Source organism: Poecilia mexicana, unplaced genomic scaffold (assembly GCF_051168715.1).
Source record: "Poecilia mexicana isolate PSO_F unplaced genomic scaffold, ASM5116871v1 scaffold_13, whole genome shotgun sequence".
Taxonomy (NCBI): domain Eukaryota; kingdom Metazoa; phylum Chordata; class Actinopteri; order Cyprinodontiformes; family Poeciliidae; genus Poecilia; species Poecilia mexicana.
Window position 1 is genome coordinate 9,159,172 of NW_028263382.1, and position 24,561 is coordinate 9,183,732.

General features: G+C 37.9%; 1 protein-coding gene across 3 annotated transcripts in view; it reads left to right on the forward strand.

Moving 5' to 3' along the window:
• The window catches only part of bcl9l (bcl9 like), a 49,312-nt gene that overhangs the window by 19,622 nt on the left and 5,129 nt on the right, over nt 1–24,561 (forward strand). For 2 of the 3 annotated variants that reach the window (XM_088011647.1, XM_015010488.2), the window contains exons 2-7: nt 9,432–9,505; nt 10,239–10,614; nt 18,273–18,386; nt 18,602–18,755; nt 19,530–19,614; nt 20,494–22,720. In XM_088011647.1, coding sequence (XP_087867773.1) covers nt 10,320–10,614; nt 18,273–18,386; nt 18,602–18,755; nt 19,530–19,614; nt 20,494–22,720 — 2,875 coding nt within the window. In that variant the 5' untranslated portion in view covers nt 9,432–9,505; nt 10,239–10,319. Of the gene's footprint in view, nt 1–9,431; nt 9,506–9,731; nt 9,928–10,238; nt 10,615–18,272; nt 18,387–18,601; nt 18,756–19,529; nt 19,615–20,493; nt 22,721–24,561 lie in introns of those variants that run through there. The other variant, XM_015010496.2, reaches the window with a different exon arrangement.

A 24,561-nucleotide genomic window follows, 5' to 3' on the forward strand; every position in this document is an offset into this window, starting at 1 on the left:
ATAACTTTACAATTGCTCGGTCCTGTGTGACGTCAATGTTCTTCTGCACATCTGGGTTGCTTTTGGATCGTAGATCATTCACACAGAAGTCTGATTGAATATTATTCTTGGTATGAATGACCTGGGGAAAAAAATCTAATTCTAGGAAAAATCACTATTGAACATCAAAATCTGCTGTGTGAATGTAGCCTTAAATAAAAACAAGATTAAATATTAAATTTAAATTTATTAAATTTATCAAAGTTTGATAAATCAAGTAACTTCAGCTTTCAGGTGCATTCATGTCTGTTTTTGAGAACTATTGGTGAACATTTCTGGTTCTGTTTACTGTGATTTTTAAAAAATTAAGCAACAAATGTAAATATTAAACCATGCATTTAAATTCAATTTGTTGACTCAATAATCACACTGCTGACGTTAGCATCCACACTTTAATGGTCGCCATTAACAGTTAACATGCGCTCCTGTGCTCCTCACACAACAGAATGAAAAAATTACAGCTCTAGCCCCGCCTCCACTACCTTACATCTCACATATACGCAGTATGCTACTTACAACTTAACACAATTTGTCAATAAAAAGTTCTGCTTGGGTTGCTAGGTAACAGTCTGGGCTTGGCTGTGGTTGCTAGGCAACAGTCTGGGCTTGGCTGTGGTTGCTAGGTAACGGCACAGTGCCTGCTGATTCATTCCAGAGATTTTTGAATCTCACTTTCTAGCCTCCAAAAAACATTCAGTTCCTTTGGCAATAAGCAATAAATCAGTTAATCGCATGATTAATGAAAACGACACCATTCATTTCCATTTTAATGATTTATCTTTTTTTCTTCTTCTTCAGTTTGGTGCTTTGGTCTCAACTAGACCTTTTTTTGAAGGACAACTTCATAATTCATTTTATTTGTTTTTATTTTATGTTCTTTTGTTTTGGATGTTTAGAATCTCTTCCAGTTCCAGTGTTAAATGTTCATTAAAACATTTTGCACTTTGAGAATCTGTTCTTGCATTATTATGACATTATATTACTTGAAAATTGTCTCAAAACCACAATATTATTGTTTATTGTAATAACTTCTGGGACAGTTTATCATCAAGAAAAGTTTTTTATTGTGAGAGGCCTTATTACGATGCAGCCATCACTGTGTTTCATTGTAGAAACTGCCTGCCGTATTTAACAAATTAATGATTTGATACGGCAAGCAGTTAGTTGAAATTTTATCTAAGGTTTATTGACGGTTTAGAAAAAGTCTAAATACATATCTATGTCACACATAGATATGCATGTGTGACATAGATACCTCACAGCTGTACTTTCCTTCTGCATCAAAATTAAGCCCCTTTTTTCAGTACATGGATTAAAGAAATAAGGATTTTTTAAATCCACGTTTAAGGAATATAATGTGTACTTCCAAGACAATATACCTGTCCAACTTTATTTTTACATCAACATATTGGGTAATAATTTTAATAATTGATCAAACATCCTGCTTAGCAGTGAATTGCCATTTGCTTTTATTACAAAATTCCTGAATGTTGGCTTCTTTTTGTGTCCTCACTCATTTTAACACATGATGATCATGTGATTTGAAAATTTTTAAACTCATTGAATTATTTCCACTTATTTGGTTAGATCAATCTGGACAGGATCCCATTTTTAAATCAAATTTGCTCCGGAAGGACTTGGACGAATGTCAGGGAAGCATTTTCCGTCACTGCGTTGTGAGACTTCACCTTCTCTAGAAGAAGTTTATTCCAAAACGATGCCTCCGATCAGAAGCAAGTTCGGTGGCACGTTTAATAAAAGACGGATTAAAAAGACAATAAAGCGGAAAAAAATATAATTTTGTCAGAGCAGACAGCAATTACATTTTCATTTTGTTTATATGCTGATTAATTCCCAAAGAGAGATTTATTAAATGAGATGTTTTCTGCATGTTTCTGCACCAAAGAACAGCTGTTTTGACATCAAAACTGCTTCCGTTTCCTCACATTTTACCCGTATAACATTATTTGTTTGATTTTTCCTCCTTTGTTTCTGCAACATTTAGAAACTTTTAGTGGCCTCAGAAATTGAGCACAATAATAAGAGTTGTGACTAGTGTGGGGTCCATTTACCCCAATCATGCAGGTAGAGTTACAGCATAAAATAGGGATGTAGCAATAAATTGGGCCTGATTTTTTATTTTATTTTGGGTGATTACCAGTTTGCAGATACTCAGTCATGCTCCACCATGACAGACGGCTGTAATAGTCACCGCTCTGTTGCCAACTTGGCAACTTTCTTATTGTATATAAATAGCAATTTTTTATCCCTAGTACAGAACATATTAGAATGGCCTACTCAAAGTCCAGACATAGAAGTGGCAAGACGTTATGGCAATAGAGCTAAATAAACAATTTAATTTTTTTTTAAAATAATAAACATGTTGTTTAAAATGCATCAGCATTTCCTTAGTGAAATTTTCAACATCAATATTTTGGATTAATTGATTAATAACTGGATTGCAAAAAGTGCCCAATAGGACATTTTTACTTTTATTGTATTTTATCTTTTTTGTTTGTTTCTTTACAGAATTTGAACAAAGTGAAGCTAAAACTGACACTTTAGGAGTTCTGTGAATAACATACTTGCACTTTTTTCTTAAATGTAAAAAGTTTTGAAAATTTTTGTACAGTTTTGATTTGATTACAGCAGTGTGGTGTTCTTCCATCAAATGGCCTGTTTTTAAGTCTATATACCTAAAAACAGTTAACCATTAACTAGGTTAACTCCAGTTAATGGTTAACTGCATTAGTTTATGATAATTTCAGTAATCAATTAATCACAATTAATCAGTTTGAACTGATTAATTGTGTTGGGCTTAATTTAAACATTTCAATGAGATAAAAATTAAACGGTATTGTTTTAAATGTTAAATGCAAAATGTGTATATTTTGTGTACAGTTTTGGCTTAATTACTGTTTTGATTGGTCTTTTTTCAGCATATGCCCTCTTATTTTGAATCAGTATGCTCCAGTTAATGATTAATTGACTACTACTGGATATTATTTTAATAATCGATTAAACTAATTAATTGTCTCAGTTTTAATTTTAATGTGTCACTAATTTATTAGAACTTATGACCCAGGAAACGATTCATTATTATTAATTATCATCTCAATTGATGAATCATGATTAATGGATTATTGAAATAACTATTGTTATTGATTATTGAATCAGTATTTCAATAGTCTGAAATAATATATATTTTTAAATATTATTGAAATAATATTTGTTATTACTAAAAGTGATTAATCAGATTAATCATCTTGGCCTTAATGTCCACAGGTGATTTTAATTTTTTCTGATTTTGATATTTTGAGGAGGAGGAGAAAAAACCCTTTCAGAAATCAAGATGGTGCACAAATCAGTCCAAACAAGACAAAGAAGTGACTCAGAGTGAATCAATGCTTTAGCATGTGGTGCCATGTGTGAGAAATAAACAGCTTAACGCTTCTGTGTTGTGCTTGAGGTGAAAACCTTCTGGCTCGCATGTATTACTTAGGTGGAAATAAAAGCAGACCGTTAAAAAATTACACCTTTCTAGTCGTCTCCTTGCAAAAATTCCTGTCGGATATCAAAGCGGTTTCCCAGTTCAGAGATCCGTTTTTAACGTTTTCAAATCGCTTGCAGTAAAAAAATGCTCTGTTGCGAACAGAAGCAAACGTTAATAGTTTGTTCAAATCAGTCGTTCACAACAACCTACCAGAGAAAATGGATCCCAGTGAAAAAGGCAGTAAAGAAACTGCTGATCAAGTCAGCAAAACATGAAAGATTTAACTGTTTCTGTGTTTCAGAACCAGTAAAGAGCATAAATCATTGAATTAAACACGGACCCAGTTGGAACTGCAGCAGACCTCCCAGTTCAGCTGGATTATCTGAAACCGAAAACCATTTGATCAGGCTTGGTTCATATCAGAATTATAAATAATAGTTTAGCATGCGCTATGCGTGGTAAATGCACATGTCCTGATTTGTTTCATATTAATTGTTGCGTCTGCAGACAACTCCCACTGGTTTCAGCCACAAAGACGATAATTAACTCTAGTCTTAGTTTGGAAAATTTTCTTTAAGTTGCGTTTGCCTTTATGCCTTTAATGTTAAAAATGATACTCGTATTGGTGTATTTATGATCAGTTTTCCCATGCAAAGATTTCAAAAGTAGCGCTTAGATTAAACTTTTAAATAATAAGTAACTTTTCCTGAGGAATGGACAATAAATCAATAATATATATCACAATAGACACGTTATCAACATCAAGACATGACACATCTGGTAGAATATGCAGTGAACTGCTTGTCACTGTGACCCAACTGAGATTTGTGGCACTCTTTGGTTACCTAGCAACAACCAGCTCTCACTCTCTGGTTACCTGGCAACAACATGTCGAGTAACTGGCGCAGCAACAGCTAAAAGTTTTGCTACTGTGTTTTGCTACTGCTTATAAATAAAAAAAATCAGTGTGTAGTGAAAACTGTGGATGAAACAGGAAATGTCATGTCAGTTTGGCAGTATTTAAAATACTTAAAACAAAAAACTAATCAATAATTATTGATATTGATGTTTTTCAGTCATTTTGTCCTGCTCTACTTCTCCTAATTCCACCATGTGGTCACTTGTGTTCTGCCTTTTAGATTAAAGATTAGTTTTAATCACTACTTATGCTTTTTAGAATAATTGTGACGTAGATATCAAAGTCTTGTTTTGTATTTATTCTTTGTATTATATTTTTATGTATTTGGCCAAATTTGTGTAGTTAAGTACTGTTGACTTTGTAGGTATAACCTTTGTTTAGCAAGACAAATTGCTCATTTTCCAGGGACAACAGATGAAAAATAACCGTTTGGCTATTTTTTGCTAATTGTGGCTTTGATGCCTCAATTAGAGAAAAAGCGATAATTATGGCACTTTTATAAAAATGTTGATTAATGTGCATTAATCAACCCTACTAAATAAATCAGTACTTTTGAGGTGTTATCAATTTCATCAATATCAGATTAAATCGCGGTTTGTGTAGCCAACAACTAGATAGAAATATTTTCTTTTTTGCGATATTTAGAAACTTTCATAATTGTTAGTGACGGAGTTTATTTAGCGTTTTCTTGAATTTATCAGTTAAAGTTTTTCTGTGGAGCCTTTAGTGTCAATCAGATTTCCTTCCTGATTCTCCAAACTGAGATTGTTCCCATTGCTTCCTATATCATGTAAGATACTGACAAGCTACAGATATTCCACAGAACCCCGCTACCTAAAATCTTTCTATTTAAGACATTGGACAGACGACATTTTAAAGCGCATCATTATGAAGTAAAAGTTATTGCTCCAAGTTGTTCCAAAAACATAAGACACGTTACGCATGTTATAATTACAAAATACGTAACATTTCTTCGCTGGGCGGCTGTAATTTACTGTAATACTTTAATATAAGGAAATGAGAAGAGAGACGCTTTTCCACTCAAGTCGTCTTCATATATTTTCTGTTTAAGTAGCTGCTCACACAGATTTGTTTGTTGTGCGGAAGCCTGAATGAAAAGCAGGGTTTTAGCTGGATATCCTGTAATTGCAGACGGTACACAGCAGACGATTGCATTAACAGAGAAGTACTGTTCTGAAATAATTGTAGTTGCTTTACCCATATTGCCGGTTGGAGGAGCAGAAATCACAGATTGAGCAGAAAGAAACCAGCGGCCACTGAAACTCTGACTCTTCTTTGGGTATTTTACTTCTTTCTCCCTGTTTGGTTTGTGATAGTTGTGCATTATAAAAGCAGATTTTTGTTTAGTTTTGCTAATATATATTCATAAAATTTAGTTGCAGGATGCTAAGCATACTTTTGTCCTGACAGTAACTGAGTTATGAGAGTGCAGATTACTCAGTCTTACTTAGAAAATTCACCACAGATAAATGTTGAGGTCCCAGAGCAGCTCTGCTTTTCTTTAGTTCATGTGCCAAATTTAATGGAGGATCTGGATTTAACTTTGTTAGCCTGACAGCACTGTGTAATGTATCCTCGTACTATATTGTTTTTCTTTGGCATTTGCATGTGAAGAGCATCGGTACAATAGACTCAGTAACGGTAAACAGACTTTAAACACAAACGTTTTCTTGATTTCCTCTGATTTAAGGTGAACAGGACTCAAAGTTAATAGTCTGTCACTTAATAGGTACTTTTTAAATCATATCAGCACTGCGGCTTTAATTACATTTATATTTTTTACATTATGTGTGTAAAACCTTGTAAAATTAGGTATTAAAATTAAAATCAAACAATTTTTTTGTCACTGACACTTTTTTCACTTTTTAGGTTATTTAGGATTAGAAATGTTCCATGAAGTAAAGGGGAAAAGGGCCAACTTTCACCAAAGAATGCAGAGAAACAGTGAGAAGGAAAGAAATTAGTTACAGCCTAAATGACCATAAAAGATTCCCTCAACTGGGACGTTAAGTTGAATTTTACAGCCACGATATTAATGTAGAAAAACTGAAGATCAGCCAGATTGAATGGATTTGTTGAATATTGCTGTAGAAATGTCAGCAGTTATAAGTCATTTGCTCATTTCTTAAATTCCTCAGAATTTAATGAATGCAGATGAAACCAATTAAGTTTGATTTAATTTTAGATTTTCATCTATAAAAGATTGCAGATGGGAAGCAGAAATTCATTCTTGTTTGCCTCGGGTTTCTGCAGTAAGACAAACTGAAGTGAGAAAAAATAAAAGTTTGACGTCACTACCCTTATAAAACAATAATTTAAAACAAACAATTTAATTTCTAGTTATTGAAAACAGTATACGAGTCTACATTGACTGTTTGCACTGCAAAAACACAAAATCTTACCAAGTATTTTTGGTCTAGTTTCTAGTGCTAATATCTTTTTCAATCAAAAATATGGAACCAATACTTTTTTTAATCAATACTGAAGAATTACTGAATTACTCAAGCTTTTATGTCTTTCTGAAAAGTTAGTTATGAGAGACAAATAAAACAAATTATTACATCTCTGTAAACAAAATTGTTCTTAAAAAAAGAGCTAATAGAGACCAAAAACACCAGACTGAAAAATGTTATTCAGTTTTTGGTAGAGAAAAACGATAAATCGTGCAAATGGAAATTATTGATCTTGTTTAATTTATCAATTGTTTTAATTTATCAATAAGGTTTGCATTAACCAGTTATCTGAAAAATCCAGTAGCTTAAAGTCTTTCACATTTCAAACTAAAATTCATAAGAAAATTTGTTAATTTATCATTTTTAATGTAAACCTGAGTCATCTAAACTTAACAAAAATAAATGGTAGAAATAAATCAGTAACCTGGTTCTCCTTTAGTATTGAAATGCTGAGATAAAATAACCAAAAAAAACTTTAAATCTTTATTATATTTCTGTTTTGGTTTTGGGTTTTTTTGTGAGGGGAAAGATGCATTTTGTTGGATGATAAATTGCCCTAGAAGTTATTGCGATAAACGATAACATTGTTTTGAGACGATTTTCAGGTAATATAATAATCCTGGATGATATTCTTAAAGATCAATAAAGCTTGTATTTTAATGAACATGTAACACTGGAACTGGAAGACATTTTAAATATCCGAAATAAATAAACAGAAACGACAAATAAAATTAATTAAGTCTCGGTAAACAAAATTGTACTTCCATAAACTAACTAGTTGAGACCGAAGCACCAAACTGGAGACTTTTTTCACCGAGTTTTTAAAGTCTTTCACATCTCAAACTAAAATTCATCCTAATACTTTATTTTTATTTTTATACATTTGCGTCGCCTTGATTCCCTTATCGCGTCTGCTTCGGCAGAGCCGGCCGTGACCTCGGTCCGCCGCTGCTGCTCGTCTGGCGTTCATCTCCTCACAAGCATCCACTCGAAGGTCAGCGTCTTGATTAGTCTGCTGCCTCCTCCTGTTGTTGCACAAAGCCAGTGACTCGCACTTTGTCAACAGTCTGATCGTCCGAGTTAATGAGTGACGAAGCTTTTGGCCAACCGAGCGACCGGCCGGCGCTGAAGCTCCGCGCCGAATCCGCCCGGTGTTGGTTAATGACTAATTGCTGTGTTTACCGACGCCCAAAGCCAGTGGAAATGTTGGTTTACGTCTCTCTTCATTTGCTATTGTTTGCCAGAAACAGGTGTGGGAGGGTCTTGTTGAGACCTGTTGATGGTTTTTATCTTTTATTTTTTCTCCCTGTGACACACAGATGAAATTATATGGGAGGAAAAAAGTGTGTAGAATCTGTTTTCTGTGTGTGAATTATGTTTATACAAGGTTAAAATCAGAAATGCAGATTGAATTTTGCTCTGTAAGTTTTTCACTTTGCTGAGAAATCTGCAACAGGGACACTGCAAAAACATGAAATTTTACCATATATTTCAGTAAAATTTCTAGTGCAGATATCTTATTACACATTAAATAAGAGAAAACTAACTTAAAAACAACTTTACAGCAAGTTTGTTTTAAGTTAATAATTCCTTATTATTGATGAAAAACAGGGAGATTTTTAAAGTATAACATGAAAAATTGTCTTATCACTGAAAAAAAGCTGCCGTTGAAACTTGTGCTTTTTAAAGGAATTAACTTAAAACAAACTTTTTTATCTTAACATTTATAAGTTTGTTTTAAGATAGAAACTAGACCAAAAAAACACTTGGTTAGATTTTGTGTTTTTGCAGTTTGAATTATTTATTTAAAACAACCTATATCTTGCTAAAATGTACTTGTAAGCAGAGTTAGGTTGCAGCTAGTTACATTTACTTGAGTTTATTTATTTATTTACTTTTACAATGCTTTTGCATTTCTGGCTGCTTTTTACTTGAGTAGAAATATGTTTTAGTAGTGCTACTTTTTCTTGAGTATAATTTTTGGTTTATTTCAAGTGTACAGTGAGATTTGCAGTAGAACGGGAGTAAAGATGCCTGTTAGTAGTTTGTGTTTTTGCAGTGCAGTCCTTATCATCTGGCCTCTCCATGCAGGCAGAATAGATTAAAAGCAAACGCAGACGTGCTGATGATGTCTGAGTGAGTCAGAGTCTCAATCAAGCTCTCAGTTTGGGGAAACCGAGGGAGAGGTTGAGCGCTTGCTGGAGTTTTTGTGGTTTTCAGAGTGTCTGGCAGGGGGGTGGGACCTTCAACACTGCTGAGCTACTTCTGAGTTTCAGATCCCTCCCCCTCCTCCTCCGAGCAGCACTCACTTTTGGCTCAGTTTCTCTTAAAGGGCCAGTCGCCCTGCGGCGCGGCGTCTCCTCGGCCTTGCCGTCTCATTATCTCTCTTGTCTCCGCACATAAAGCTTGATGTTGACCTCCGGGCTGAGGACGCAGACAGATAGCAGCGGCTCTAAAGGTTGCTATCTGCCTCATCTGATGACATTCTTCTCCTGTTGTCCTCCAGGTGTGTGTGTGGTCAGTGAGGCGCCCTGCAGAGCAACATGGCAGCATGTCAGTTGAGTGTCTAGGCGACTTTAGGTGAGTGAGAAAACTTCAACTCTCCTCCTCCTTCTTTCCCAAGGTTGAAATTCCTGATTTCTTCCTTTATTCTGTTTAGGATGCAAACAATCGATTAATGGTTTATTAGATTAAAAGTAGTTCCGATCGATTAACTAATTACGTCCGCTTGAGACCGACTTTCAGTGTTGTAGTTTGGCCGCCATCCAGCAGAGGGCGCCGCTGGTCATCCTTAAGCGGAGCCGTTGAAACAGAATCAAATATGGCGCCGGGAACTTTCCGCAACGGGGATGATAAATTGTCCAAACGGAGTCCGGTTTGGGATGGAAAATGCACTCGACCAACTCTTTAAGTTATCCGCTTTAATAGCGCTTCATTCAGCCGAGCTGCACGACGGAGTAACGGCAACTTTATCACCTAAAAATTACTGATGTGCTACGAAGGTGAGGTTGACCGAAAAGCGGCAATATAAACAATTAAGATAAAAAGCCCTTTGTTATGGGAAGAGGTTTTGCCCTCTTGATACAAGATAAAAAACTCTTTTTGACAAAAATGTCAGCTTATCAATTAGTCCAACAGTAAGATCATTCAACTTTAGACTAATTCATTAATCGATAACCAGCATCCCAACATCTTTTAAATCAAGGTTATTTGTATAGCATGTATAGTTTAAAGCGCTTTAAAGCCTAGAACGTCATAAAGCCATCAGTTATGGAAGGAGCACTGAACATTACATTTTGTGTTTATGTTCTAGTGTGGCCTGTGAGCGATGTGAGCTCCAATAGGGGCGCTGCAGCTCTCCTCACCAAAACGTCCACCTCTATTCGGCGTTCAGATGCACACCGACAACAAAGCGGCCAACCATGGCAAGCAAGTCAGCAGCGACGGCCGCTCCCAGATCCCAGGCGTGAACCAGCAGCAGCAGCAGGGAGGCGTTCCCGGCATCCATGGAGCCAAATCCGGACAGGTTTCCCTCGGCAACCCGGGCCAGAAGGCGGTGGCGGCGGGGCAATCGGTGAGCGGAGGGATGCTGAAAACCAAATCGAAGCGGGAGCGGAGCGTGTCCATCGACTCTGGCGAATCCAGGAGCGGCGCTCCGGCTCCTGCGCTGGAACCAGATGCCAAAGGAGGTGAGCTGTCTCACAGGGGAGAAACAAACGACAAACAAAAACTTGGAGTTTTATCGATTTATCAAATTTTTAGTTTTTGAAGATTTTCATTTTTGGAATTTTTTTCTTTTGTTTTCACCAATGCACTCCTTGGGTTTCCATAGTTCAGTGTGACATCAACGTTCCCGTGGCGGCCATCTTGTTTGACAGCTTTTGTTTATTTGGACTTTGAATAAGCAATTTCCCATTGGATGTCAATAAAGTATATCCTATTCTATATATTCTATTTGTGGCATCAACTAGCTCACTCACTCTTTGGTTACCTAGCAACTCACTCACTCTTTGGTTACCTAGCAACTCACTCACTCTTTGGTTACCTAGCAACTCACTCACTCTTTGGTTACCTAGTAACTCACTCATTCTTTGGTTACCTAGCAACTCACTCACTCTTTGGTTACCTAGTAACTCACTCATTCTTTGGTTGCCTAGCAACAACCTGCTGATCAACTGGCGCAGCAGCAGTTTAAGGTTTCGCCACCATGCCTCATAACTGCTTGAAAATAAACGACAAAAGCTGGGATAAAACAGGAAAAGTCACATTACCAGTTTATTATTTCAGGTATTTAAAACAAAAAACTAACCAATAATTATTGATGTGATATGAAACTCTTATATTGTGATATGTTTGTTTCATTCAAGTTATCTAGCTCTAAAGTAAAGTTGTAATATTAGAACTTGAAAAAATAAATTTAAATGAGGAATTTTGAGCATCTTGTGAAGTTATCCAGAATAGAAATACTTAATCTTTTACCACATTAGTATGAAATTATGAGTAGCAGGACCTTAAACGATTGAGCAATGACTGAATCTATTTCAAAGAAGTAACCAGATGAAATGAGAGAGATCCTGATTAAAGCATTTTCTCAATTTTAAGATGCTTTTTACATTTTTAATCTGCCATTGTTGTGATTTTGATCTCATAATTAAACGCTGCCGTACGACTAACAGAAGGAATAATTGAAATAAAAGCCACTTTCTGAAAATATCTTCCATCATTTGTAGAGAATTGATTTAATATCGGATCTGGTGTGAAAAAATCGGATTTATTTTTTGCCATATCGCCCTGCCCTGTTCAGGTCTAAATTTACACTTCCTTTAACTTCCTATCAGCAACATCTTTACCCGAAATACCAGATTACGTGCATTCGCCTCCTCCACAGCAGGAAGTGAACGTAAGGACCGAGAGGACGGATGAATTTGTTTTCTCTCTCGCTGAAATGCCCTGACCTTTCGCCGAAGCGTCAGAATTTCCCCTTCTTAACTCTTTATGGTGTGTTTCACATCCAAGACATTCAACTGGTTTCTGTTTGCTTGTAGGAAAATAAAATAAGTGTCTGATTTGCATTTGTTGTTGTATTCAGGCTTGTGTTTTGAGAGTTTTGGCTGCAGATCACATTAGTGTGTTTTAGTGAAACTCCTCTTTGCTTCTTGTGCAACACACACTCGGGCTTTCATCGCTACAGAGGACATCTGTTCGCATCGGTTTCCTCGACGCCTGCGCTAATCATTGCCTTTATAATAACATCATGCTAATTTGTGGTGACTTGCTTTCTTTGTCTCCAAATAGAAGAGGGGGTGAGTCCTCTCAAACTGTGACTGTAAAAACTGATTTGAGTGCTGTATGCAAATTGTGATATGCACATTCTGAGAAAACAAAAAACCCACTCGAAGAGGTGTGGCCTCAGTGCTCGAAGGATGATAAATGAAAATAAAAGCTCCCACTGACACGTACGCACAGCTACAGCTATTCTCCTAAGATTTACCTTAAACCGGTCGAGCTTCTGGCCTAAAGCTTCTCTGTCTGCTGCTTGCAAAAACACAAAAGGTCATAATGTTTGTCTGACGGTGTAAAAATCCTCCTGCTGCTGTCATCTGTTCTGCATTGTATAAACAACTTCCTCCTTTACTGTACTTTTGCACGCTGTGGTTGCTCAGACTCGCCCCGCTCGTGTTTGGAAAGCTAGCCACACTCGGTAACACTGTACTCAAGTCTGTGAACTACTTCAAATGTTGTCACAAACGTCAACGCTTCTCAAGTGGATTTCATGTGGTAGACCAACACAAAGTGGAGAGAAAAAGATGGAAGTTTTAAAAATCAAGGTCTGAAAAGTGTGGTGGGCTCATGTATTCAACCCAATCCTCCTACACAAAATTGACTAAATTTAATCTCTGTATAAATGCAGCTGTTCTGTGAAACAGACAATATAAGATTAAACCACAACTGAAAACCAACCAAACAGGAGCAGATGAGACCCATGGTGACACAGACCTATTATTGGAACAACTAATTTAGTAATCGATTAATCGCTATACAGACCCAAAACAGGCCATTTGCTGAAACAACAAAATTAAACCAAAACTGCATTATAGCAGGGATGAAACGATTAACCATGATTATTAAAGTAATCGTCAACTAATGTTATCAAGTAATTGCTAACTGGAGTGTACAGACTCGAAAAGGACGATTTGCTGAAAGAACAAAACATTCAGAGCTGTAATGAAGTCAAAACTGCAGGGCTGAAACGGTTAATCATGATTATTAATCGTCAACTAATTTTGTTATCGATTAATTAACTGGAGTTTACAAATTCAAAAAAGACCATTTGCTGAAAGAACAATAAGCCAAAACTACGTACATTACAGCATGGCTGAAACGATTAATTGTGATTAATTGATTATTAAAGTAATGGTTAACTTGTTCAGTAATTGATTAATTGGTAACTGGAGTAAACCCTACAGTGCATTAAGCAGGAAGGGATGAGTTCTCTCCATGTTTATGTTGGAAGTACATTTTTAGCTGCATCTGCATTATTTGCTACAAATGATCAAGTATTCAACAAAGAAATGCAGTATTTGCATTTTAGGCGGACTGAAGCGATTAATCGTGATTAATCGATTATTGGGACAATTGTCAACTAATTAAGTAATTGATTAATTGTTAACTGCAGTATAAAAACCAAAAATAAAACGACTATTTGATGAAATAACAACACATTAAGAGTAGTAATTAAGCCAAAACTGTACAAAAACATACATTTTGCATTTAAGATGAAAACCCTTCTTTGTCTCTAAATGTGTTCTACCCTGAATTCCTCATTTTTAACTTTTAAAAAGGACATTTTTAAAAGAAATCTCATACTAAGCATGTCTTGCTGTCTGTTAATCTATAAAATAATCAACAGTTATTTTTTTTCTAGTTGCAGATGCATATTTTGCTCAAAAAATCATTAAGAAATGTAAAAAAAAAAAAATTCATTTTAGACAATAAAATTTGTATTTTCTTATTTAAAAAGCTATTAATTATTTGCATTTTTAATTATTTTTCTAATATTGTATAATGCGGCTTACATGGTTAAATGTAAAGTGGAGACTGTGGCAACATTTTTTAATCCAATTAATCGATTAATCATCTGAATAATTGTTAGTTGCAGCCCTATGTTTTAGGCAATAGAATGTTTTCTTCTCTAAAACAATGAATCAAATTATGCTTATTTGCATTTTTTTAATGTATTTCTAATATTACCTAAAACAATTCTGATTGGTTAAAAGACAAATCTGCAGAATGTGCTCATTTTTCATCCGATTAATCGATCATATTGATTATTTGAATAATCGTTAGCTGCAGCTACATTGGTGACTGGTGGCCTAAATGTAACTCTTTGGGCTTCATTGAAGTTCTTGGTGGTTCCGTAGGCCGGGTGAGATTCACTGTCCAGCCGGTCAGTGACCCCAAACACGCAGCCACGGCTACAGTGTGACGGTTTAGATAAGAGTTACACAATATAATAAATCGCAATGCTCATTAAAAGCTCAATGTGTGAGAAATCTCAGCCAGAAAGGAAGCGTAGGTGAAATTTCTGGTTGGTTGTACGCTGGAAAAGAGAAGTATATGGAAGATGTAGGTTAATCAAAGGATATTTAGTAATGTCACAATTTCCTGAGATTCTGTGTTAGTGGCTTAGTCAAAGTCAAAACCTAGATCCAGCAGATAATCAGTGCTGGATCTAGGTCCTCAAACTGAGAAGTTTGAGGAATCTTTCTGGTCAGTCTGACTGAGCTTCAGCTGTTTTGCAGAGAGAAATGTGCAAAGTTGGTAGAGAAATACTCCGAGGTTTGAAGCTGTGACTGCAGAGAAATCTGTGCACTGATAAATTTAACATCAATTTCTTTAAGTTTGAGTGATTCACTAATACTTGGATGCAAAAACAATCTTGTCTCCCTCTGGAAATGACTGAAAATCCACCACTGCTCCCTTTTTCTCTGCTGGGTAACAATAATCATCCTACTGCTGCTAAATGAACAACTTTTCAGACTAAGAAATCTGTATCGACAGGTCAGGCTTTTTAAAAATTGGTGATTGGCCAGAAAACTGCCACCGGTACACCATTGTTTCTGTGGAGTCCTGACTGAGGGGCCTGAATATGCACACCACACTTTTCAGATTTTGAACTGTTGGTGGTTTTTCTTCCATTTCATTCACCAGTACGGATCACTTTGTGCTCGTCTGACTCAGATTCCCAAATGAAGTGAACATTTGTTTTACTTTAGCAAATGTTGCAGATTACCATTTGCATTGGTTTTATTATTTAGCATTAAAAATTAGTTTTGAGTAATTCTTAGACATTACATTTAGTAATTTAGACATTGTTTTGAATGAAGCAAGTTTTTTTTGTGAATTTTAAAAAATATTCTTGAGGATTTTCATAGTTTTCTTGGTATTTTCTGCTGTTTTTAGTCACATTTTCTAGCAATCTTCTCATTGAAAATAAAACAAGAATAGTTTTTACCACCTTTTGTTCATGAAATGCATCAAAGCTGAAACCTCCCACTTTCTTTCAGTCAGTAAACGCATCAGCACACATCATGCTCTTTGTTTTAACTCTAAACGTTAGACATACTGAGATGCAGGCATGGAGATTTTTATGGTCCATGTTTCTTCTAGAAAATTATATTTTGATATTAAATTTGGTATCGGAAGATTTTAGTTAATTTTTGACGTTTTTGTATCAGTCAGATCAGTAAAACTTGGCTGACATTAGATGTTTATTTCCATCTTGTTTGTGTTTTAGGAGCCTGAGGGGATTGGTCATTTGATTTTTGTTTGGTCATGTGACAGATTTAGTGATGCAGCAACTGAAGTCAAAAGGATGAGGAATGATGTATGTGATACTGGGAAACATCTGTTATTGGCCAAAACGGCCATACTAATATCAGCTATCAGTATCGGCCCTAATTGTCAGATTGGTTCATTTTTGGTTTCTGCCATTAACTTTTGAGTTAAAGCTAAATTTACTCAGAAGTTTCCATGTTTTGGAAAGAAAAATCTCACTCAATCTGAATTGGAGGACTAAAATAAATCAGATTAAAGAATCTCTGGTCTTTCTAGCCAGACGCTTCAGTTAAGATTAAAGAAAATAAATGAAAACTCAAGTGAAATCAAAAGAAAAAACTTTCTGAAAGTCTAAAAAAAACTATCAGTAAGCTCTCTTTAAACATTTTGCACCGTCCTGCATGCGATGTAAATGTCTAATGTGCATTTTCGATGACCTCCAGGCAGCTTGTATTTCCCTGCTGCGCCACCGTTCGGTCAGGCAGCCCAAACAAAGTCGGGGGAAATCCCCAGCTTTAGAAATGACACATTATACTTCCACCATGTGGCCTCCGTCAGTTTGATGTCTGGAATAACTCTCCTCCAAGGTGTTTCTGCTCTGTCTGCAAGACAACTCGACTCAGTCTGCTGCAGTTCGTTTCAGCCTTTTATTCTTAATAAAAACGGGAAGGAAATTAGAGGAACAGTCGGAGAAGAAATGTGGTCGAAAACAATTTAACAACTGATAATTATTTCCATCTTGTTGCCGTTTGTTTCTGGAGGAGTAGAGCCGGCTGGTTGGGTGGCATTTGTTTGGTCATGTGACTTTGATGGAGCAAAGGATTGTGGGCAGTTTAACCGAAACAGTCAGTGGTTGGTCGTTTTTCTGTTCTGAAATGGCAGAAAAATATAAAATAGTTTTATTCTTTTTGTGTAAAATTTACTGTGCAACGTTTTTGCTGGGTTTGTGGCAGTTGGACTTTTTAAATGTCGTTGATCAGCCAGAAAACTGCAATCAGTTCACCACTACTGTCTTTTTTTTAATAACGGCTGTTATTAAACTGCAGAGGAATAAGTTGGTGTAATATTGACCATTAACACAAACAAGATATACATCTCTGGGAAAAATTCACATCATTTAAAATGATCAGTTTCTCTGATTTAACTGTTTGAGCAAAATGAACTTTGTTCTTTTATTCTATGAACTACCGACATGTCTCTGAAATTTCAAACAAAAATGTAGGATTTATTTGCAAAAAATAAGAAATGGTCAAAATAATTAAAACGATGCAGTGCTTTCAGACCTCAAATAATGCAAAGAAAACCATTTCATATTCATTTAGAAACAACAATGCTGATGTTTTAACTCAGAAATCAGTATTTGGTGGAAGAACCAGGAGGTTTTCAACGGGTTCACTGCAGTGGGCTCATTTTTCCAGAACCAGCCTTCTTCATCAGCTTGTTGAGCCTTTTTAAGACCCGGACTCTGATGCTGCTGCTCCACAGTTAATGGCAGATTTACAGAACATCTGAATAACCTCGGCTTCCTCATGAAGCACATCCTGCTTTTTTATTTTTTCTCGTCTCCAGTCCAGGCTGTTGTTTAGGCGAACTTCACTGTATCACACTGGACGTCCATAATGCAACATAATGGACGTCGTTCCTGTTTTAGTGACTTTTAAAAACGACTGTTTTGTGTGGAAAAATCTGTTTTGGAATTAGTGGTCTGCTTTGAAAAGCAATAGAAAGCCTTATGGTGATTTATAATTAATAGTTTGAAGATTTTTAATGTTCTCTCTAAAATGAGCGGTTGCAGTTTTCTGGCCGTTTTTCTTCCTCCTTCTTTTCCACTGGGTTTAATCCTTTTCTGTAAAACTAAAATCTGATTTTAATTTATTAAATTTGTCTAAATAAAGCAGGTGTTTTGGAAGAAAGCAACCCAAATCCTATTCTTACAACTAGGGCTGTCACAATAAATCATTTGATTGCATGATAAATTAAAAGAAACTCAATAATTTTCATTTGCTTTGTTTTTCTCTTTTCTCTCTTTCAAAAACTGGATGATAAAAGTTTTCAGTTTGGTGTTTTGGTCTCAGCTATCCCTTTTTTAAAGATAATTTTGTTTACAGAGGCTCTATGATTCATTTTATTTGTTGTTTCTTTTGTTTATTTATTTTTAATATTTCAAATGTCTTCCAGCTCCAGTATTTAAATGTTCATAGGAATTTAAAGGTTATTGATCCTTGAGATTGTGTTCTTGCATTACCACCATTATATTTCTTGGAAAATGATCTCAAAACAACAACATTATCATTTATCGCAATAAATTTATCATCATGACAAGCTTACTTACAACTCAAAAGAAACGTAAAAACTCGGCTGTTTTTGTTTGATGCAGTGAACTTTCAAAACCCTTTTCAAGTTTTGGATCTGGATGACTGAAATCCATTCAGATGAATTTATTTGCTTGTTTTTTGTTGTTGTTATTTTGGCCCACACAGTGCTGATGTTGATGTGTTTTCTCATCCAGAGGGTGTGATGCGCAGCAAGCGGCGCTGCGTTTTGACCAAGAAGCAGCCTTACAGCGGAGACGAATGGTGTTCTGGTCCAGACACGGATGACGAAGACAAGCCGCACGCCCAACGTAAGTCTGTGAAATCCTCACCAACGCAGCTGTAACCATGGCGATATCAATGAATCTTGATCTAATTACAGAAATCTCTGTTTTTAGATATAGAATCCATATAAGCTTGGGGAAAAAAAGTGGTTTTAGCTCCATCTAGTGTTGAACTGTTGCAATTAAGTCGATGCTTGTTTCAGCCAGAGAGAAGTTGAGCTCCGGTTCTGTTGGTTTCTCAGGTCCGATCCCAGGACATTCGGACTGCCTTCCTGCTGGAAACATGGCGACTGAATCCGGGGCGGCCGTCATCGGATCGGGACCGGCGCTGAAGGCGGAGCTGCCGCAGCCTTCACAGCAGGTGGTCTACGTTTTCACCACCTGCCTGGCCAACAGGTGAGACAAACGTTCAAGATTTAAAAAGTTCCTACAGGTGATTAAAATATTTTAAAATGCTTGAATTGTAGGAAAGTTCTTAATAAAGTTATAATTTAATGTTTGAGTAAAAACCTAGATTATTTATTTACAGTTCAAATCAGATATTTTCACACACCTAGTAAAAACATAAAAACTTTTTTTTACTGTCTGAAATAAAATTAGACTAAAATGTTCTGTTTTTATGTTAGAATGACCAAAATTATTTTTATTTGCTAAATACCAGAAAACTTCGCTAAAATACAAAGTTATTGTCATGTTTGTAATTTTGATTGCATTTTGTGTTTAAGCCTTTAATTGGAGCAGGAATGTCATTTATCTTAACGTGATTTTGTTGGAATATTTCATTAAAGTGAATATTTATTATTCCTAATGACTCAGTGATCATATATTTTATGCTAAACTGCCTTTTTGTAATTTTTTTTGTTAAATTGGAGGTTTGTTATCACACCAGTTTGGTTTCTAAGGTGTATCAGAGACATTTTAAAACATAAAATATTATTTTGTTTTAGTTTTATCCTGCTGTAGAAACTACAATAACACCAAAAAAAATAGATTAATAACAGTAATAAATGATTATCTGTCTCCTTTAGTTTGTATTGTTTTTATCTCCAAAATGTGGTGCTGGAAAAGTTTGTAAACTTATCTTAAAAATGCCTAAAAGGTTTTGAATTTTACTGTGTATGTAAACAGCATTAATAAGTTTTTTTTTTTTTTTAATTGTTTCTTCAACAGTGCTGCTGAGGCAGTGATGAAGGGACAAAGTGATTCAATCCTTCGCTTTCACCAGCAAAATGTTCCAAACTCCAAGTTGGAGCAGGTCAGAAACCGAAACTTAGTTTGTTTTTTATCAGAATGTAAATGTGCGACTGTGTAAAAGACAACAGCTGCAAAATGTGTGTGAGGAATGATTGGTGTAGCTAACTTTATCACTTGTTTCTGTTCCTGTTTTATTTTTAAAATAAAACTTAAAAAAAAAAGAAATAAGGAAGGCTTTAATGTTCTGTTTTGCCAAATGTACCTTTACTCTGATTGTGGGGATATGTACACACCACTGAATTTTAAATCTGATTTCAGCAGTCTGGTACCGTTAAAGTTTCATCTCTTCCTCCGGAATACAATTTATCGCTTTAATTCATTACCAAAGATTTCTGTCTAATTTTTAGTGCAAATATCGAATTACACTTGAAATAAGGCAAAACTAACTAACCAGTAACTTTTAAGATTTAGGTCAATAATTCCTTAATATTGATTTTAAAAAATTTTCACTGGTAGATTATTTTACTTATAACAATATATTTTTCCAATAATCTGCCAGTTGAACTAGTACTTTTTTATATATATTAGGGAATTATTTACTTAAAACAAGCTCTTATATTTTGTCAATGTAAAACTTATTATATACCACATTTCCAATAGCTCAAGCTGCACAAAGTGCTTCTCAAGTTAAACGCAAATAAGAATACTGGTAAATAAGATGCATAATAGTGGTACAGTAAAGTAAGAAAAAGGCAATAAAACGATAAGAACAGCTAAAGAGCTGTTGGATAAAGTACTTGCTAACTTTTAAGATATTTTCACTAGAAACTAACTTAAAAATACTCTGTATGATTTTGTGTATTTGCAGTGAGGTCTATGAAGTTAAAATATTTAGGGTGTGTATTCCAGTTTGTTTTAATGTCGGTTTTCTTTGCTGCAGGGCTACCAACAAGGGAAGCTCCCTAACCTACCTGAGAAGGTAAACTCCAGCTGCTCTCCGCTAACCGGAACCCCCAAGTCCCAAAGCGGAACGCCGCGGCCAGCCTCCGCCGGAGTCGTAGGTCCGTCGTCGGCCGGACACTCTGACAACGAGTCCGGTCAGGTCAGACCTGCCGGGGCTCCCGGCAGTAACAACGGCGCCCCCCAAAGGACAGGTGGAGGACTCAGAGAGTCAGGTAGCGGTGCTGAATCGGGTGCTGCCACCTCTCCTTCTGGAGGCGCCAGCATCCTGTCCGCTCATCTGCAGGGTGACGCGTTGCAGAGAGGCGGCAGCAGGAACATGGATTGTCTTTCCAAGGAGCAACTCGAACACAGAGAGCGCTCTTTGCAGACTCTGAGAGACATAGAGAGGCTGCTTCTGCGCAGTGGAGAACCGGGAGGCCCACACTGCGGCGGTACGAACAACCCAACCAACTTGAATAATACAGACAGGAGTGGCGCTGAGGACGGTGAGATCGGTACGAACGCCTCTGGGAATTGTGCTAACGCTAGCATGTTGCCGAAAAAGTACGAAGAGCCTCTCCAGTCCATGATTTCCCAAACGCAGTCTCTCGGCGGGGCAGTGCTCGACAACCCGCATTTAGACTCTCACCACAACCTCCCGCCGCCATTGCATCACCAGATGCCCTCGCCTGGAGACAACATGGCGCCCTTGATGGGGCCGGAGGGGCTCACGCGGGAGCAGATGGCGTGGAGGAAGCTTAAGGAGGAGTACTACCAGGAAAAGAGGCGGCAGCAGGAGATTGAGCACCCTGGACCCCCGCAGCACTTTAGAATGATTCCTGAGGCTGGCATGCATGGGGCCCCGATGATGATTAGAGGGCCACCTCCTCCCTACCACAATAAACCGGGAGACCAGCAGTGGGCTTCTGGGAATTTGATGCGACGGGGAATTGGTGGGAATGGGAAAGTGTTTGAGATGCACCCGGAGGGGCCGCGGGGCCCTCGGTTCCTGGGTCCGATCCAGAGAGGGCAGCCAGGTGGAGGGGGTTTCCACGGATCCTTAGAGGGCCTAGGGCCTCAGAGGCCTGTCCGACCCGGAATGATCTGGCTGGAAGATGTTCCAAACAGCGGCGGTGGCAGTGGACCCTTCCATGGCTGCTACCCTGGCGGAGCTCCCCAACACTTCCAAGACGACGCCGAGCTGTTGGCACGCGAAGAAATGTTCCGGATCATGGAGAAACGGCAGATGCAGGTGTCCAGGTTTGAGCTAGACCGATTGGCTAAACAGCAGCAGCAGGGGAACATGGGGTCAAGAATAATGGACGGTTTCGGGAGTGCAGATTTCCCCAACTTAGGAATGGGGCGAGGCCCGCCGTCTGGTCGGGTGGATCCAATGGATTTTCCTGGTTCAAGGGAGATCATGATGTCACCTGGAGCATGTCATCCAATGAGAGACTTGGTAGATTCCCCTTTAGGGAGCAATATCCCAATGGGAATGAACCCTCAGATGAACCTTCAGCAGCAGCAGATGATGATGTCACAGAGGCTCAGAGGGGGGCCTTTACCAGACATGTTTGGACCTGGAGAAATCAGCGGAAGAGGCGGGAATAAGGGGATGATGCCTGGACCTGACGGGCCATTCCAGTTCCCCGGTCAAGGTCCCTTCCCTGAAGGACAGGTGGACGGGCCGTTTCTCCTACAACCTGGCCCTGAGATGTTCGGCCCTGACCAGCCTGGACCCAACCAGCTCGGAGCTACGTCTCGGCTCAGCCATTTGCCTCAAACCGAAGGCCTTAGAGGAGCAGATCTTGCTTCCAGGAACGCCCCTGAAATGTCAGTCAGCGTTAACTCCCTTGCCTCTCCATCAGTGCCTCCGCCTCACCAACTCAAATCGCCATCCCTCAATCAAGAGCCATCTCCTCTCTTGCCTTCTCCGTCCGCTCCAGGGCTGAAGTCGCCGCTGTCTAACACCGGACACCACCCCGGTTTCCCCCCGGCGTCTGGAGCGGGAACTCCTTGCTCTTCTTCCTTAAAGTCTCCTCAGTTAATGGCGTCCTCCAACCTCGGCTTGCACTCTCCGTCGGCTTCTCCGGGGCAGCTGAAGTCTCCAGCCATGGCTGTTGGTTCTCCCGGCTGGACGTCGCCTAAGGTTGCTCTTCCAAGTCCCGGCGGCCCGACTAGTGGAAAGCCCCTCGGCAATGGAGGAAATGGCTCTACTGAAGCAGGTACACTTTAGTCAAGTTTATTTGCATAGTATATTTCAGCAACAAGGCAGTTCAAAGTGCTTTACACCATAAAAACATCATACAGTCAAGCAACGAACATTACATCTTGTCAAATGCCATCATCAAACAAATACATATCAAATATGTTGACTACTGCTCCACTTACTGCTAATCAAAAGCAGCTCTAAACAGGTGCGTGTTTAGCCTTCATTTAAGAAGGAACTCAGTGTTTCAGCAGTTTTTGGTTTTCTGGGAGTTTGTTCCAGATTTGTGGTGCGTAGAAGCTGAATGCTGTTTCTCCATGTCTGGTTCTGGGGATGCAGAGCAAAGCAGAACCAGAAGATCTGAGTGATCTGGAAGATTGATACAACATCAGGTCTTTAATGTATTGTGGTGCTAAGCCATTCAAGGATTCATAAACCAACAAGAGTACCTATTATGCTACCTTGAACAGTTTAGGTTTATAGTCTATACAAAACATGTTCATTACATTTGTTTCACGAAATCTTGTTTTATATTATGACATTTTAGTATGGTAAGTTCTGCATATGTTGAGCACTTTTCAGATTGAGCTGTTTTAGGGCCTTTGGATTTAAAGGTTTGTCACTTTTAATTCAAATAAGCTGCTGCTGGCCATGCGCCCAAACTCACACATGAAAATTGCTCCAAACAGTTGTTCAATTATCCAACTGTACTAGGGCTGAAACGATTCCTCGAATGATTCGAGTACCTCGATTACTAAAATTCCTCGAGGAAAATTTACCTGCCTCGAAGCTTTGTTAATTTATGTTTTATTAGTTAGCGCACCGTGTTCCGGCCGGGACTTCATTTGCGTTGCGCGGAGCTCTCACTTCCGCCTCTGAGTTGTTGACAAAAGCTAAGTCTCAGCGGCATAAAGTCCAATCTTCAAGATTGGCCCGTGGGGATTTTATTGATTGATGATAATGCCCGACTTTTTATCGTTTTTTTGGGGAACCAATAAGCATCCTTAAAATAACTGGGGGAATGCCTGGAGTACGGCAGCATTTCTCCTCCGGGGCTGCTGGTTGAAAGCGAACGGCGGGAAGAGCGCTGAGGTGAGCGGATAGCCTGAACAGGGCGGGCGGCTGAGTAGCTGATGCTTACCGTGTAAATGTAGCTTTACCGACGAACCGCACAATAGATTTCCTATCCCGGTCTGAAGAAACGGGTGGCGGAGCGCATCGGACATGGCTGGTAGATGAGTTTCTGAGTGTGACCAGTGAAGGTGTCGTAAATATCCCGTATTGCTTCCCCCCGTGTTCGTCCCCCGGTCTAACGGTTCGTCAGTCCGCTGGTCTATTTCCTCCCCTCCACCCTATCTTACGTTCGTTCATTCGCCCTCTCCTCCCACTCCAGGCGGCATTTCCCGTATTTTCAAACCCAAAGCGTGACAGGTTAGGTGGCAAGGTGAGTTTAATTAATCTATTAAACTCACTGAAGATGAATACATAAACTAAAAGCTGGATTGTAGACATATTTTATAAGCATATTTGTGAGCCTGCCTCTTTGTTATTAAATTCAATATAATTTCAGATTTTTCTATAACTTTTCTTCTGGTTAACTTAGAAAGTGAGCTATTATTGTTACAGGTTAGTTTTCTAAACTACAAAAAAGCAACTGTTAGGGATGCTCAAATATGAAAAATTGGACTGATATTGATATCTGATAGTAACACCGGTATTATGCCAGATTTACCAATATTTCATTTTATAATTTTTTTTTATCCGATTACTCGATTAATCGTAAGAATAATCGATAGATTACTCGATTACTAAAATATTCGTTTACAACAGCCCTAAACTGTACATCTTCGAAAAGCA